At 36.8% G+C, this 14,170-nt stretch overlaps 1 protein-coding gene across 12 annotated transcripts in view; it reads right to left on the bottom strand.

Moving 5' to 3' along the window:
- The window catches only part of LOC113118553 (unconventional myosin-Va), a 71,151-nt gene that overhangs the window by 11,789 nt on the left and 45,192 nt on the right, over positions 1-14,170 (bottom strand). For 4 of the 12 annotated variants that reach the window (XM_026287812.1, XM_026287809.1, XM_026287811.1 and 1 more), the window contains 13 exons: positions 13,210-13,449; positions 10,605-10,853; positions 9,514-9,607; positions 8,464-8,612; positions 8,253-8,366; positions 7,938-8,075; positions 6,641-6,697; positions 6,154-6,381; positions 5,948-5,956; positions 4,636-4,736; positions 3,845-3,901; positions 2,684-2,764; positions 425-623 (listed from right to left, as the gene is read on the bottom strand). In XM_026287812.1, the coding sequence (XP_026143597.1) occupies positions 425-623; positions 2,684-2,764; positions 3,845-3,901; positions 4,636-4,736; positions 5,948-5,956; positions 6,154-6,381; positions 6,641-6,697; positions 7,938-8,075; positions 8,253-8,366; positions 8,464-8,612; positions 9,514-9,607; positions 10,605-10,853; positions 13,210-13,449 (1,716 nt within the window). The remainder of the gene's footprint in view (positions 1-424; positions 624-2,683; positions 2,765-3,844; positions 3,902-4,635; positions 4,737-5,947; positions 5,957-6,153; positions 6,382-6,640; positions 6,698-7,937; positions 8,076-8,252; positions 8,367-8,463; positions 8,613-9,513; positions 9,608-10,604; positions 10,854-13,209; positions 13,450-14,170) is intronic. The other 8 variants (XM_026287814.1, XM_026287818.1, XM_026287817.1 and 5 more) reach the window with 5 other exon arrangements.

Raw genomic sequence — 14,170 nt, 5'->3', positions numbered from 1 at the left:
TAAAAAAATATAAATATCTGGCTAGTTTTGCCAACTCACTGTACAGGAGAACACTCAAATCTAACATGCAGGGACTAAAAGTCATAATACTACATTTATCATATCACAGGATCTAGGACTGTTTTAGATTGTGAGGAGCTTTTTGCTGAGGGCCATCATTCATGAACTCATTCTGTAAAAGGAAGTGGTTCTCAAACTTTTTGCTCATTTGACCACTTTAAGGAACAAAAACAAGGTTGCATACAATTTCATCTTGAAAATGACTGATTCATAATTAATAACTAATAATGAAAAACAGGCAATAACACTACTCTAATTATCAATTGACTTTTATGGGACACCTAATGCTATTGAAAGGAAAAGGAAAGGATGTAGGTTGAGAACCACTGGTAAAGGAAAATGTTGGTAGTGTGTTTGTACTGACCAGGTTCTCGTTGGTCAGGCGCGTGATCTCGTGCTGTAGACTGGCCTCGATTCGGGCCTCTGGAGGAAGCTGCAGGTTCTGAGCTAACAGCTGCTGCTGACGGTTATTCTCCTCTTTAACACTCTGCAATTCTCCACGCAAAACCTCCACCTCGTTCTCATGAGACCGGCGCTGAGCTTGCAACTGAGACTCCAACAACCTACACACACAGAGGGAGCAAATAACCAGAAACACAGTTCTTCATTAGAACAGCTTTTGAATCTGTTTTGAGTTTCCTGTTGTGAAGCGTTAAAGGAACAGTTCATCCAAAGATAAAAATGCTGTCATTATTTGCTAATGATCATCATTTTAAACCTAAATATTGGAAAGACAATTTCCAGTGTTTTTGATGCAGCATCTCCACACAATAATATTACACCATAAAAATAAAAAAATGCAATACATGTGCTATATTCCAGGTCATCTGAAGTCACATAACAGACATCTTTTATATATATATATTATATATTAAATATATATTAAATATATTAAATTATATATTAAAGTTTGTTGAAGTTTTAGTAATTTTTCGTGTTTCTGTAATTTTTTAATTTCTACATAGTTTTATATTTATTTTTATTTCAGTTTTAATTATTTTACTACATCCGGTTAAATTAAAATTAGTAATGTTAAGTAATCTGGGAAAAACAAACAGACAAACAAACAAATAAATACATGTATTTTTAGTTTTTTTAATATTTTATTTCAGAGCTGCAAAAAAAAATAATCTTTTGTTAAATCAAGAAGAATATTCTAGAAAATTAAACACTGTCATGTTTTTAGAAAGAAATTGTCAAAATTAAGTTAGATTTTGCTTAGAACAGGCTAAAAAAAATCTGACAATTGGGTAAGCAAAATAATCTTATTTCCAACAGAAAACAAGATTATTTGGCTTGTTTTTTTTTTTTTTCAAGAAAAAACTCACTTAAAGGTACAGTTTGTAGGGCCTGCCATGAGAAGGCGCACTACCAAAACAATAAAAATTGCGTGGTTTGATGACGCTAAGAAGGAGTGTGGGATGATGGGATTTGTTGTCCTCTACCCAACCGCTGATGGTCATCAATCAGATGGAAAGATAAATGAAGGATTTAACGGATGAGGTAAAGTTTTTATAAATGTTGTGTCATAATTTTCAAACACGAGTTCAACGATTTGCGCGAGTAGATTACATAAAAAGTCAATGCAAAGACGCGATCAGACTATGGATCAGATGCGATGCCCCATGTTTGGCCTGTATGCCCCATAATACTAATCTTGTTGGTGGTTATAATAGCATACGTTTTCTGTAAAAATACGAATCAAAACAACTCACCTGTTGAGTAAAACACAAGTTACGGGAGCTGTCCTTGTTGACAGAAACAGTGGCAGACGGTAAACAGTAATTATGTTCCGTACATAAGGAACACAATCCACTATAAAAAGTGCAAGAAGAAGTAAATAAGGAACTGCTTGAAGTAAGCTAGTGGTTTGCTGGACACTAGACACTACTTCCGCATTTGTCCACGACACTGTTGTCATGTGGTTTCTACATCAGTGAAGGCGGTAACAAAGGGTAACTAACGTCATTGACAGGCGACTGCACTGCCCCGTGTCACTGTTTAGAATTTTCTCATGATTTACAAGTAGTTGAAAACATTTGAGATATTATTAGTAATCGACTGGACAAAATATATAAAACTAGCTTAGTGGTTTTTGGATATTTTACTGCAAATATCTTACAAATAGTACCTTTAATATTGACTTGTTTTGTAGGTATTTCCACCTAGTTCTCACACAAAACTACTGAATGACTTCAGGCGATTTGGAATATCACACGTTTACACACTAGTTTTGTAGTTTTTAATATTGTGATTTTGCCATAATGGTGTGGAAGAACATTATTCTTAACATTCAGAACAAGATTTGTTATAATGGCCAGATTTTTATTTTTGAGTGAACCATTCCCAACTAAGGCTGAGAAACCGGCCCATTGTTTCTCGCAGTGCAGCAGCGTTCACCTTTATCTATAGCTCCTTTATGGCCGTTGTGACTATATGCTGTTTTAAAATAAGAGTTTCCCTATTTCATTTTTGTTAGTCCAGTATTACCACTTTACAACGAATACTTTCTTGCAGGTTTTGATACCATGAAGCACTACCCATATGTTAAGGAGAGCATTCTGCAGGCACTAGTGTTAAGTATCACACATTACTACATGCTCTTATCTCTCTGCACTTTAACCTGTTAGTTTCCTTTAACCCTTCATAAACCAGCCACAGTTCTCCATCCTCATTCAGCTTATGATAGTCAGGGAATGGGGATCTGATGGGGTGGAACAAAAATAGAAAAAGTAAAGAAATGGTAACATGGAGGAACGGAAGAAAGATGAGTAAATGATGACAGAATTTTCATTCTTGAGTGAACTATTGTCTGGTCTGGGCGAATATTAATATGGATTATTCTGATTAAATGACTTGTTTAAGATAAACAAAGAAACAAACAAACAATTGGCTAATTCAAATATTAAGTAAAACAGCTGAAAGATGAAATGCAAACACAATAAATGATCAAATAATTAAGACAAAGAATACTGCAAATGTAGCAAACATTGAAAAATGTAAAAAAGCATTTAGTTTGTCATCTGTCAATTTGCTTTAATTACTGTAGCTATTTGTCCACTGCATTATAAGTAATAATCAGCATCTAAAGCAGTCAGCCAGAAGCCATGTGTAGGTTCATTCATCCAACACACTGAGTCACATGACCAAGCGTTGTCATCGCAGCCTGTTCAAAACTGCAAAGCAATCACCTAAAGTAATCTAATAGGCTGAATTTGTTGTTTTGCATCTATTTGGCAGGGTCGATAAAGCCAAGCCCTCATTACTCTTACTCAAATTTTTGAGAAGGCAGCATGGCATTAGTTCAGCCTCAGACACTTGCCCACAGACCAACATAGTGCTGACAATCTGATGCATAATGCACACAAAACTACAAAATTTGTTTTGGTTTTTACCTTTGGACGGACAAAATATCTGATCAAAATGACATCAACATAATGCAATTTTTTGGGCTTGTTCTGTAGAATGGTTTGCAAAAATTGCTGCACTGTTATATTGCCATGCTATAAACTATTTCAAATAAACTTTCTTCTAAAACCTTTTCCTGACTAAGAGGGTGGTGCCTGGCAGTAATAAGCTGTAAAGTGGACCAGACTTTATACCGATAGCAAAGGTCTGGCTATGTGAAATAATTCCTTTATATTAGAGTTGAAGCCTGGAATTGGACTTTGTTTTATGTTTTGTTGTCTATGTATGGGCTCTGGAATGAGGCTGATTCGCCTCTCTGCTCTGAGCTGCACACACATGCAGTGAGAGCGGCCCATCATGCCCGTCCATCTGTTACCTCAACCTGCTCACAAGCTCGTTCACTTCAGTCGGTCTGCGTGTAAACCTGGGTGATCTGCGCAGGACAGAGATGAGCCATCAACAGACAGACACAGACAGACACAGACAGAGGGCTGATCCAAACAGGAAGGTAGGGTAGGGTAAACACACAGGCTTGTGAAAGGAATGTGAGAGTGATAAGTCATCATTTCCTTGGTTGGAGATAGATGTGACACTACTGGGTCTGTGCGAAAAGCTGCAAAGAATTTAACCAGCAGCAAATATTAAAACAAAGATCCACTGCAGCACAGAGGTTCTCAAAATGAGCATATTTTGCTAGAACCTTTAAAAGAATCAAAACAATATGTGACACTGGAGCACAAAACCAGTCAAAAAGGTAAATTGTGAAATCTGAAATCTATATAAATAAGCTTTCCATCGATGTATGGTTTGTTAGGATAGGATAATATTTGGGCGAGATACAACAATTTGAAAATCTGGAACCTGAGGGTGCAAAAAAATATTTCCTTGACTTTTTTTCAAAATCTTAAAAAAAAAATAATAATAAAAAATAATAATTCTACCACAAGTAAATACATTGTGACATGAGAAGCATTATCTTTCTGAGGGATGCAAGATTAAGAACCTCTGTTGTAAAAAAGATGGAGGACAGAGGACATCAGACAACATACAGTATGAGTAGCTCCCAGATGAGGGACACATTCAGTAGACTCAGCAATGGATTTCATGTTTTGTGATTCAGCATGTGATTGACTGACAGTGAAATAAATGTAAAAAGAAGTAATGTACCTGTTGGTGTCTTTAAGGCCCATGTAGGCCTGGGAGATCTCCTTGGCATCAGTCAGCTTCTGCACATCCTCAATATACGGCAAAGGCTCAGTCATAGTCTCCTAAACACACACAGGAGGTTCACCTTCACAAGTTATAAATCACAGCATCCATCATCTAACTTTGACTTTTATAATACATTTAAACATCAGACAAAACACAAGACTTGTATCTAGTATATCACTTTACGTCATTCTCAATTAATAAAAGTAAAATGTAAATTTTTTAATAAAAAAAAAACATTAAAATTGTAAAGTAAACATGAGGACAAATACGTGAAAACATATGACATGCTTTATACTTTTTTAAATTAAAGGATTAGTTCACTTCCAGGACAATTCCTGATAATTTGCTCACTCCATGTCATTCAAGAGGTTTGTCTTCCTTTCTTCAGTTGAAAATAATAAGTTTTTTGAGGAAAACATTTCAGGATTTTTCTCCATATAGTGGACTTCACTGGTTATCAATAGGTTGAAGGACCAAATGGCAGTTTCATTGCAACTTCAAAGGATGTATATGATCCCAGCCGGGGAATAAGGGTCTTATTTAGAGAAACAATCTGAATTAAAAAAAAATAAATGGATAAAATAAAAATGCATATATGTTTTAACCACAATGCTAATTTTGCACTAGCTCTGCGCCACTTCATGCATTACATAATCATAGTGGAAAGGTCATGCGTAGTTAGTACTACAACTGTGTACTTTGCTTCAAAAAGGTAGGGTAGGGCGAAAAACTCAATCTAATTTTCTCTAACTTCAAAATCATCCAACATCGTTGTTTTACCTTTTTTATAGAGGGTGTTTGACATTTTGTTTTGGCATGTTTGCTTTGTAAACATTGGACAGTGACCTTTCCAATGTGACTACGCAATGCATGAGGTCGAGCTAGTGCACAACAAGCATTTGTGGTTAAAAAGTATATACAATTTTATTTTCTTTGAGAAAAAGTCTAGATAGGACCCTTATTCCTCATCTGGGATTGTGCAGACCCCTTTGAAGCTGCAATGAAATTGCAATTTGGGCCTATGGCCCATTGATCGCCATTGAAATCCACTATATGTAGAAAAATACTGGAATGTTTTCTTCAAAAACCTTAATTTGTTTTTGAACATCTTGGATGATATGGGAGTAAATTATCAAGGACATTTTTATTCTGGAAACTAAGTAAAGAGCATTTTGGCAAGTATGTTTCAAAGTAACTTCTTCAACGTATTTTAGAGGCCAAAACAGAGGTGAAGTGAAATTACTGTTAAGCTGTCTGACCAACATACCTTCTCATCCTGATATGAGCGCAACATAGGACAAAAGGAGAAATTAAGTTACAGATGTTAACAAGACTTAATGAAGTCAAATAATGTAAATAACAGATACTGTATTATGCACTAAAAGTGCATACTACACTGAGGTGTCCACATGTTTAGAAACATCTGGAAATCCTGATATATTTGATGTAAGAATGAAAGGTTTTGTTTCTGACCTTGTGTTGCATGGCTTCTTTCTGACTGACGAGTTGAGAGCGCAGGATGAGCACCTCCTCCTTCCGCACCTCCAGCTCCTCGTTGGAGGCGTTCAGCTGATCCAGCAGGACCGTGTACGCAGGAGAACCCGGAGCAGCAGAACTGGCCTCAGCGCTGCCTCTCAGAGACTGACGCATCTCATTCAAATCATGTTTTAGCTTTTTGTTCTCGGACTCCAACTCCTGACGCTGAATACACGAGAGAGAGATCAATATATGGCTTTATTTTCCTCATCATTTATCTAGCTTTATGGTGGATGCAAAATTCTAGGTGTTTTAACAACTGTGAGCTTGGAGAGAGTTCAGTGAGTTTAATGAAGAATTTTCAAGCAAAAAAGCAACCACTGCTTTTCAAATAACCCAATCAATTCTAAAGACTGCAAACTGAAGTGGTTTGCCACAATGCAGAAAAAAAAAAAAAATGAAATAAAAGACAGTGTGTGTTTACCTTGAGTGATTCATATTCCAGCTCAGCACTACGAGCTTTCTTGTGTTCCTCATCGTCCTGGTCAATAATAAAAAAAAACAAAAAACAAAACAAACACACATTATCAGTAACACAGTATACCAAAAATACAATGCACCTCTTTTTTCACATTTAAAAAATAAAATACAATTGTGTCTACAATTTAAGTAAATATGACAAAATCTCTTATTAGGATGTCCTTAAAAAAATCAATATACTTTTAGTATTTGGGTTGCGGAGAGTCATAACATTTAACCAGAGCCGGCCCAAGGCATAAGCAAACTAAGCGGCTGCTTAGGCCCCCGTGGAAAGTAGAAGAAATGGCTTGAATTTTTTAATAAACAAGAAAGCATAAAACAAACTCCAATTCCAGGCATTAACTCTAATGGGGATTATCTTACATACAGTAGCCAGGCCTTTCTTGTTGGCGAAGGCTATTTACATTAACTGTGAATCGGCTAGTGAACAATTCAAATTCCACATCACATCTGAAAAGCATTTATTTTCAATTAAAATTAAGGATACAATCAAAAAGTTACAATAAAGAATCGGGTAGGGTTAGGGTAGATGTAGGGAGGGATTTATTGTCCCAATAAGGTAGCATCCATTTAATAATTTAAATTAAAATGATCATTTACACTTAATACGTTATTACTGCATGCTTTCATAAACTTGGTACTAATAATAGCTTAACATGATTTACCTTTGCCTACATTTGGGGTCGTTGCTAGTATACTCCAATATCATTACGCCTCTATTAGTTAGTTATAGATTAAGAGTTGTTGATTTTTAATGTACAGATGGCTTGCTGCTGTTTATAATAATTTATGTTGTTAAAATAACATTATTTTCATTAAATGCATTGTCTGCTGGTTTATTTAGCTACTTTTCAGTGCACCACATAATATAACACTTAGTACTGTAAGACTGAATGTTAAAGTGCAAATTAAAACCTGAGCGCTCGTGTGTTTGCCACTGTTACAATTAAAAATCACAGAAGGGTAAAAACATTGGTGTGATGTAATGATATAACGAATAAAACTGATAATGGGTGAGTTAGATTTATAGTGTTTGAATAATCAAGCATTGACAATAATCAGTTTTACTGGAGACAACAAGGGGCCCCCAAATAAAATCTGCTTAGGGCCCCATAAAGACTTGGGCTGGCTCTGCATTTAACAGATGGAAAACAATAACAATAAAAACAGATGGAATATCATCATTTAAAAAGTAAATACTGTAAGTGTGTGTGTGTGTGTGTGTGTGTGTGTGTGTATACCCTAGCTCTAGCCCGCTGAAACTGCTCTTCTCTCCGATCGAGTTCGTTCTGTAGTGACTGTTTCTCTTGCTCCAGCTCTGAAACTCTCTTCTGCAGCTTTAGGAACAAGGACATATCCAGTATCCCCTTGATAGCGTCCTGAATATAGATGAACATCATCCCATAATTACACATGCAATATATGCTATTTTATGACACTTTTATATTTATGATCTTTGAAAGAGCCAAACAAAGAAGTGGAATTTAAATTATATCAAAGACATAGATACAGTATAATGTGAATGATTTGAATGATATTCCAAATTCTAATCTCACCTCCCCTCCGCGGGTCCCGTCCTCGGACTCGGCAAACTCTGAATTGTAGGTACATTCTGATTCGTTGCTGCTGTGTGTGGAGTCTGTGCGTCTGTGACCAGGCTTTGGTATATTCTAGAAAAAAAAAAAAGAAAAAAAAGATATACTATTTGAGTAGTCATTCAAAAAACCCACCTGGAGATTTACAATCCGTGAATAAGTGCATACTCACTACAGCAAGTGTGATCTCCTCTTTCAAATCGTCGTATTTCTCTTCTAGTCGGAGGTGTTCGGTAAGAAGGTTCTGGTAGCGAGAACGTTCCTCGTTTAAATCGTTTTCCAACTGCTCGGTTTCCTCCTTCAGTGCCCTCTGCATTTTCTCTGCAAAACACACACATACATATTATATGTACACCACTAACACACATTCCCACAGCGCAGTCAACCAATATTGAATTACTCAGTCATCTGACACATAATGTTGACATTGTAACAGGACAGGGACGAACAAAAAAATTACAGAAAATGTTCATATTATATTTGGATTTGTTTTTCTGTTTAAGATCTAAGTTGGTCTGGGCATCAGACAGTATATTAAAGTGCCCCTATTATGGATATTTTAAAATGACCTTTCATGCAGTGTGTAACACAGCTCTAAGTGAATGAAAACATTCTGCAAAGTTTTCAATCTGGAAGTGCACGTGTATAAAATTATTGTCTCTCAAAAGAAAGAGTCGACTCTGAATCATTGAAATTAGTCCAATTAATCCCAAGCCATTTTTATTTTGATGCCAACATGAAACATTAACATATTGCCCGGACACTTGATGGACTTTTCTCATTGGTCTGAATGAAAATGCTAATTCTTTTCTTTGCCACTAGGTGCTGCTTTTGGAGCGTTAAAAATTGCGGTTTCTCCGGCAAAGCTGTTCACAAAGCAGCACTGCGCTCACAAATGCTGCTTTATTATGCATTACAGGCAAGTTGAAATAAAAATGAGACCAATCGGACCAATCACGTAAAGGAAGGAAAAATTTGATGATTCGTTGAATGAATCGTTTGGGAGTAAGAAAGACAATATTGTAAGACAATATAAGTGTTTTTTTTTTTGTTTTTTTTACTTTGCATGCATGTCAACCTGTTACTAGGGACCCCCAAAACCAAAATATGAACGTTTCATTACCCATAACAGGGGCAATTTAATGGGCAATATATTCCACTGTTGTTTTAACATTATTTATAACATAGTGAGTTTTGTGAAAAAAAAATTAAAATAAATTACCTTTCCACTGCTGGCTCTGTTCTTGGATCAGTCGGTTCAGGTCGTTTTTCTCGTTCTTCAGCAGGTGGTTTTGCTCCTTTAGTTCTGAGATCATCTGTTTCACAAATTCACAAAAAATTCACCATTTCACAAACATAATCATTATGACATATTAAACTTTAATGGTTATATTAAAAAATAAACAACATTTTTTTATGTCAAAGATGCTTTGGAACATTGTTTTAACTGCTGAGAAATATGATATTATATACACAACAACACACACCCAGTACTGTGTTTATTTTGGCTTCGTGAATCGTTCTAGTCCTCTACCACCCTAAAACTACAACTACATCTAACATCTTAGCTGAGTTCTAGTCTCTATCTCTCTCACCTGTGTCAATGAACAGATCTCTTCTTTTCCCTGGTTTAAGGCAGTTTGCAGGTCTCTCTAATCCCTGAATATGGAGACACAGAGTATATCTGTGTCTTTAGAGGGTTTTACAATCTAGGAGGACTGTCTAAGGGAGTGAAGGTAACCTATGGGTCTAACTTTACTTTTTTTGGGGATCTGCTGTGGAAATTTGATAATGTAATGCCACATGTTTAGTGAGGTTTTGTATGAACACTCAACACACATATCGAAAACACACTAACTGTACGAGTCCTACACTAATAATTTGGAACATGTTGTTAGAAATGATTCTGTTATGTTGAAAGATTTTGCAAAGTAGTATGAGAGAACTTTGGTGCATTAGAACTATGAATGTGTGTGGAAAATTTAATTAATCACTTTTTTGACTGTCGATATGAGCCATTCAAATGAACTGACTGACTCAGACAACCTTTCAAATGGACCATCTGTAAAGGAACACCAATGGGAGATGACTCTAATGCATCAGCGAATCAGTTCCCTGTTCAAATGAATTGCCTTCTTAGGAACATAACTGGGTGATGACTCATTGAATAAATAAATCTGTTCATTTTTATCAGTTTTTTCAGTGACACAAACAAACTGAATTGTGAATCGCCCTCGACTTTTTGTAAAGTGCTTTGTGAAGCCCGCACCAGTGCAGGCACATCACGTCTGCTACATATCTAACTAACAGCACCTGTTCCATCTCGTCCTGGTAGGTTCGTGCCCAGTCCTCGATTGCTTTCTTCTCCTTCTGTGTGTTCTGCAGGTCTTTGCGCAGTCGCTCCACCTCTTCCAGAAGAGACGTAACTTTGTTGGCGTTGTTTTTGGCGTCCTCTTCTGCCCCTCGCAGACGCGTCAATTCTACACGCAGACGCTCTGACTCTGCAGCATGGCTCACCTCTAAACTGTTCAAACGCTCGCTGAGACCACGGTTCTCCTTGTTCTAGAGTAAAAGCAAAACAGAACATCAATAAATTGTATTTAACCCTACGAAGCCTAGGGCATCATACTGCATTTGATACAACAGTTATTAAGGCCTATAAATTATAAACAGAATCAAAACCTTCTACACTCTGATTGACAGTTCATTCTTTTTAGTATGTAAAATGTAATTTTAAGCATCTTTCTTAAAGGGGGGGGGGGGGGGGTGAAATGCTTTTTCATGCATACTGAGTTTTTTACACTGTTAAAGAGTTGGATTCCCATGCTAAACATGGACAAAGTTTCAAAAATTAAGTTGTACGTTTGAAGGAGTATTTTTGTTCCCAAAATACTCCTTCCGGTTTGTCACAAGTTTCGGAAAGTTTTTTTAGAGTATGGCTCTGTGTGACGTTAGATGGAGCGGAATTTCCTTATATGGGTCCTGAGGCACTTCTGCCGGAAGAGCGCGCGCTCCCGTATAGCGAGGCTGGGCTGAGCAGCACAGACATTTCACTGATCAGAGGGATTCACTGATCAGAGCGAGAGCGTCGTGAAAAGTCACAAAAGAATTGTGTTTTTGGTTGCCAGGGCAAGACAACCCTGCACAGATTACCAAAAAAAAACAGCATTAAGGGACCAGTGGATGGAGTTTATTTTTACAGAGCATCAACGGAGTTTTTGTTTTTGTTTGTTCCCTGCATTTCGAAGATGCTTGTTCACAAGGCCCAGTTTGACGACGGATTTGCATATCGTTTATTTCTTAAGGATAATGCAGTCCCAACTAAAAAGGGTCACGATCGTGTGTTGGAACCGCAGGCGGTGAGTAAAACTGCTTCATATATCTCTGCCTTCTTGTTAGTGCGTCCCCTCCCATTTCAGAGACACGGGTTCGAGCCCCGCTCGGAGCGAGTCGTTGCTGCTGCTGCTCTCGTTCAGTTTCAGCCTCGGGATCTGATTCTGGATCATAAATAAACGGCTGAATCTGACTGTAAGCCATGGTTTGTTTTGGATGATGGGTTTTCCCTCACGGTAATGTCACAGCTTCCACATGCTCTCAACGCAAAAGCTTATTCGTGCTCGTGATTCTTTAGCTCCGCCCACACGTCACGCCTCCAGCTGGTCGTGTTTTTCCGGGAAAAATCGGTACAAACTATCTTTCTCTTATGAATATAATAAAACTAAAGACTTTTTGGAGTTATGACGGATGCAGTACTACTCTATAGGTACTCAAGATTAACAGGATATTGAGTGAAAACGAGCATTTCACCCCCCCTTTAAAAAAAAAAAAGTTCACTTTCAGGTTGTTGTTCTGTGAAATGTTTACTTATTTTTATAAGGTAATCTTATGTATAAAGTACATAAGATAACTTTTATATATTTAGTTATATTTCAAGATTAACATTTCCATGATCGAAGAAAGTTAGGTTTAGTTGATTGAAAAGTCATGTTAAAAACACAAGTATAACATGATATTTGATACAGGCTTGAACAGGCTTTTGAGTAACATTTATTTATTGAATTATTTACAATCATCATTGTACTGTGTTGCCTCCCACAAAAAAAACACAGAGCTCTGCTCACAAAACTAAGTACACATATTACATATTACTAAGACATATTATTGTAAAATTACAACTATGCATTTAATGGAACTACTCTGCTATACAATAATCGATCAGCAATTCATCTTAACTTTTAGCCATATACATAAAAACATCTGACCAAATTGCATTATTTTGCCCAGTTTGGGCCTTTAAATTAGAAATTAAATGAAAAAAAATGTCCCCTCCTCATGTGTGAGCTAAATGTTCTCACTATATTATAATATGCAAGCTATAAAAGCCTGATGTATCAAAACATAAAATGCATATGCAAAAACAAAACAAAGCACGTGTTTCCAATGTATATATAAAATAAATATACAAAGGATTTTTTTAGACTAAGTATTATTAAGTATTAAGTATTATTTTGGGGAATCTGATCAATAAATCTTAAATATTTCTTTCTCATTTATATTTGCTGTTTTGCATTTTTCAATTCCAAAAGCATGTTTTCAATGTGGATTTAGACTTTTGAATCCCACTGCACAACTCATTTGAATTTGCATTGCTCCTACATACTGTAACAATTACACTTGTCTTTCAAATCAAGTATTATACCGACAGCTACATACATATACACAAAGATTCTGCCCAGGAAAGCCAAGATCTAGATGATGTGATCATGTCCTGCAAATTGATTCTGACTCATTCTAAAGGAATCTAGTTAAAACTGCATGCTTGCAACCTGTTTCTCTTCCATAACTTGAGATACCAATACTGACTGATCTTTTTAATGAGGCACAACAAGCCACAGCATCTTAGTGTGAAGTGTGGTACCTGTTCGTCTATCCTGCGCTGCAGTTGCATGATCTTGTTCTCCATGCCGATGTTGAGTTTCTTGAAATGTTCCACCGAACGGGCTTCGATCTTGAGCTTCTTGAGTTCTCGCTTGGCTCGCATGCGGCGGATGCAGCACTGCAGGTAAACGATGGCTCTGAGTGACCGCTTGAACCACTGCCGCGCCAACCAGCCTCGGACCATCTTCTGGATGATGATGGCCTTATGTTCACGCAGAAGCTAAACACAAACACACACAACATGATGAACATGAAAAAGACAATACACACAAGAGCTAAGAAGAAGAATGCTATGCAAAGTAGAGATCAGTCCAGTGATTGTTTTCCAATCGCTTTTTTCCTCTCACACCTTCTGCCTTTTTAATTTGCAGATATTACACATCCTGCCTCGATAATCCACTACTGATCAACAGAGCTCTGACGGCAGGAAAAGAGAGGAGAGTAATAATACAGCCGCAGCTGCTGCAGTCCGTCAGTGGGACAGTCCCTACACTGGGACATCCTGCTCCTTGGTTGACTGTACCTTTAACACCATTCAGTTCTCTAAGGGGTGCAGTTAGCAGCTTTCACTGGTCATGTGTCTCATGCCTGAAATAATTCACTTGTTTCCAGTGTGTTAATTATAAACCACCCCGCCAGCATCATATTTTACTCTGATGTAAATCAATATGTAACCCGTATCAGTGTTACTTTAAATGTTAAGATCAGAACTAAATTGGAAATACAAAAAAAAGATACATGTAAAAAAGCTGTAATGAGACCAGATGAGCAGTGTTTGTGAGTCATGTGTTTTTGACTGCTGCCAATTAGGGATGTTCATTTTAACCGGTAAACCGTTTACCGACCGTTAAGACTTTTGATCGATTAATACAATCAGTTAAATGGTTAAAAAAGTTATTTATTTATTTATGTCCAGGAATTTATCAAAATATTTAAATAGG

Source organism: Carassius auratus, chromosome 18, assembly GCF_003368295.1.
Source record: "Carassius auratus strain Wakin chromosome 18, ASM336829v1, whole genome shotgun sequence".
NCBI classification, from domain to species: Eukaryota; Metazoa; Chordata; class Actinopteri; order Cypriniformes; family Cyprinidae; genus Carassius; species Carassius auratus.
This window is presented reverse-complemented; position numbering and strand designations above follow the sequence as displayed.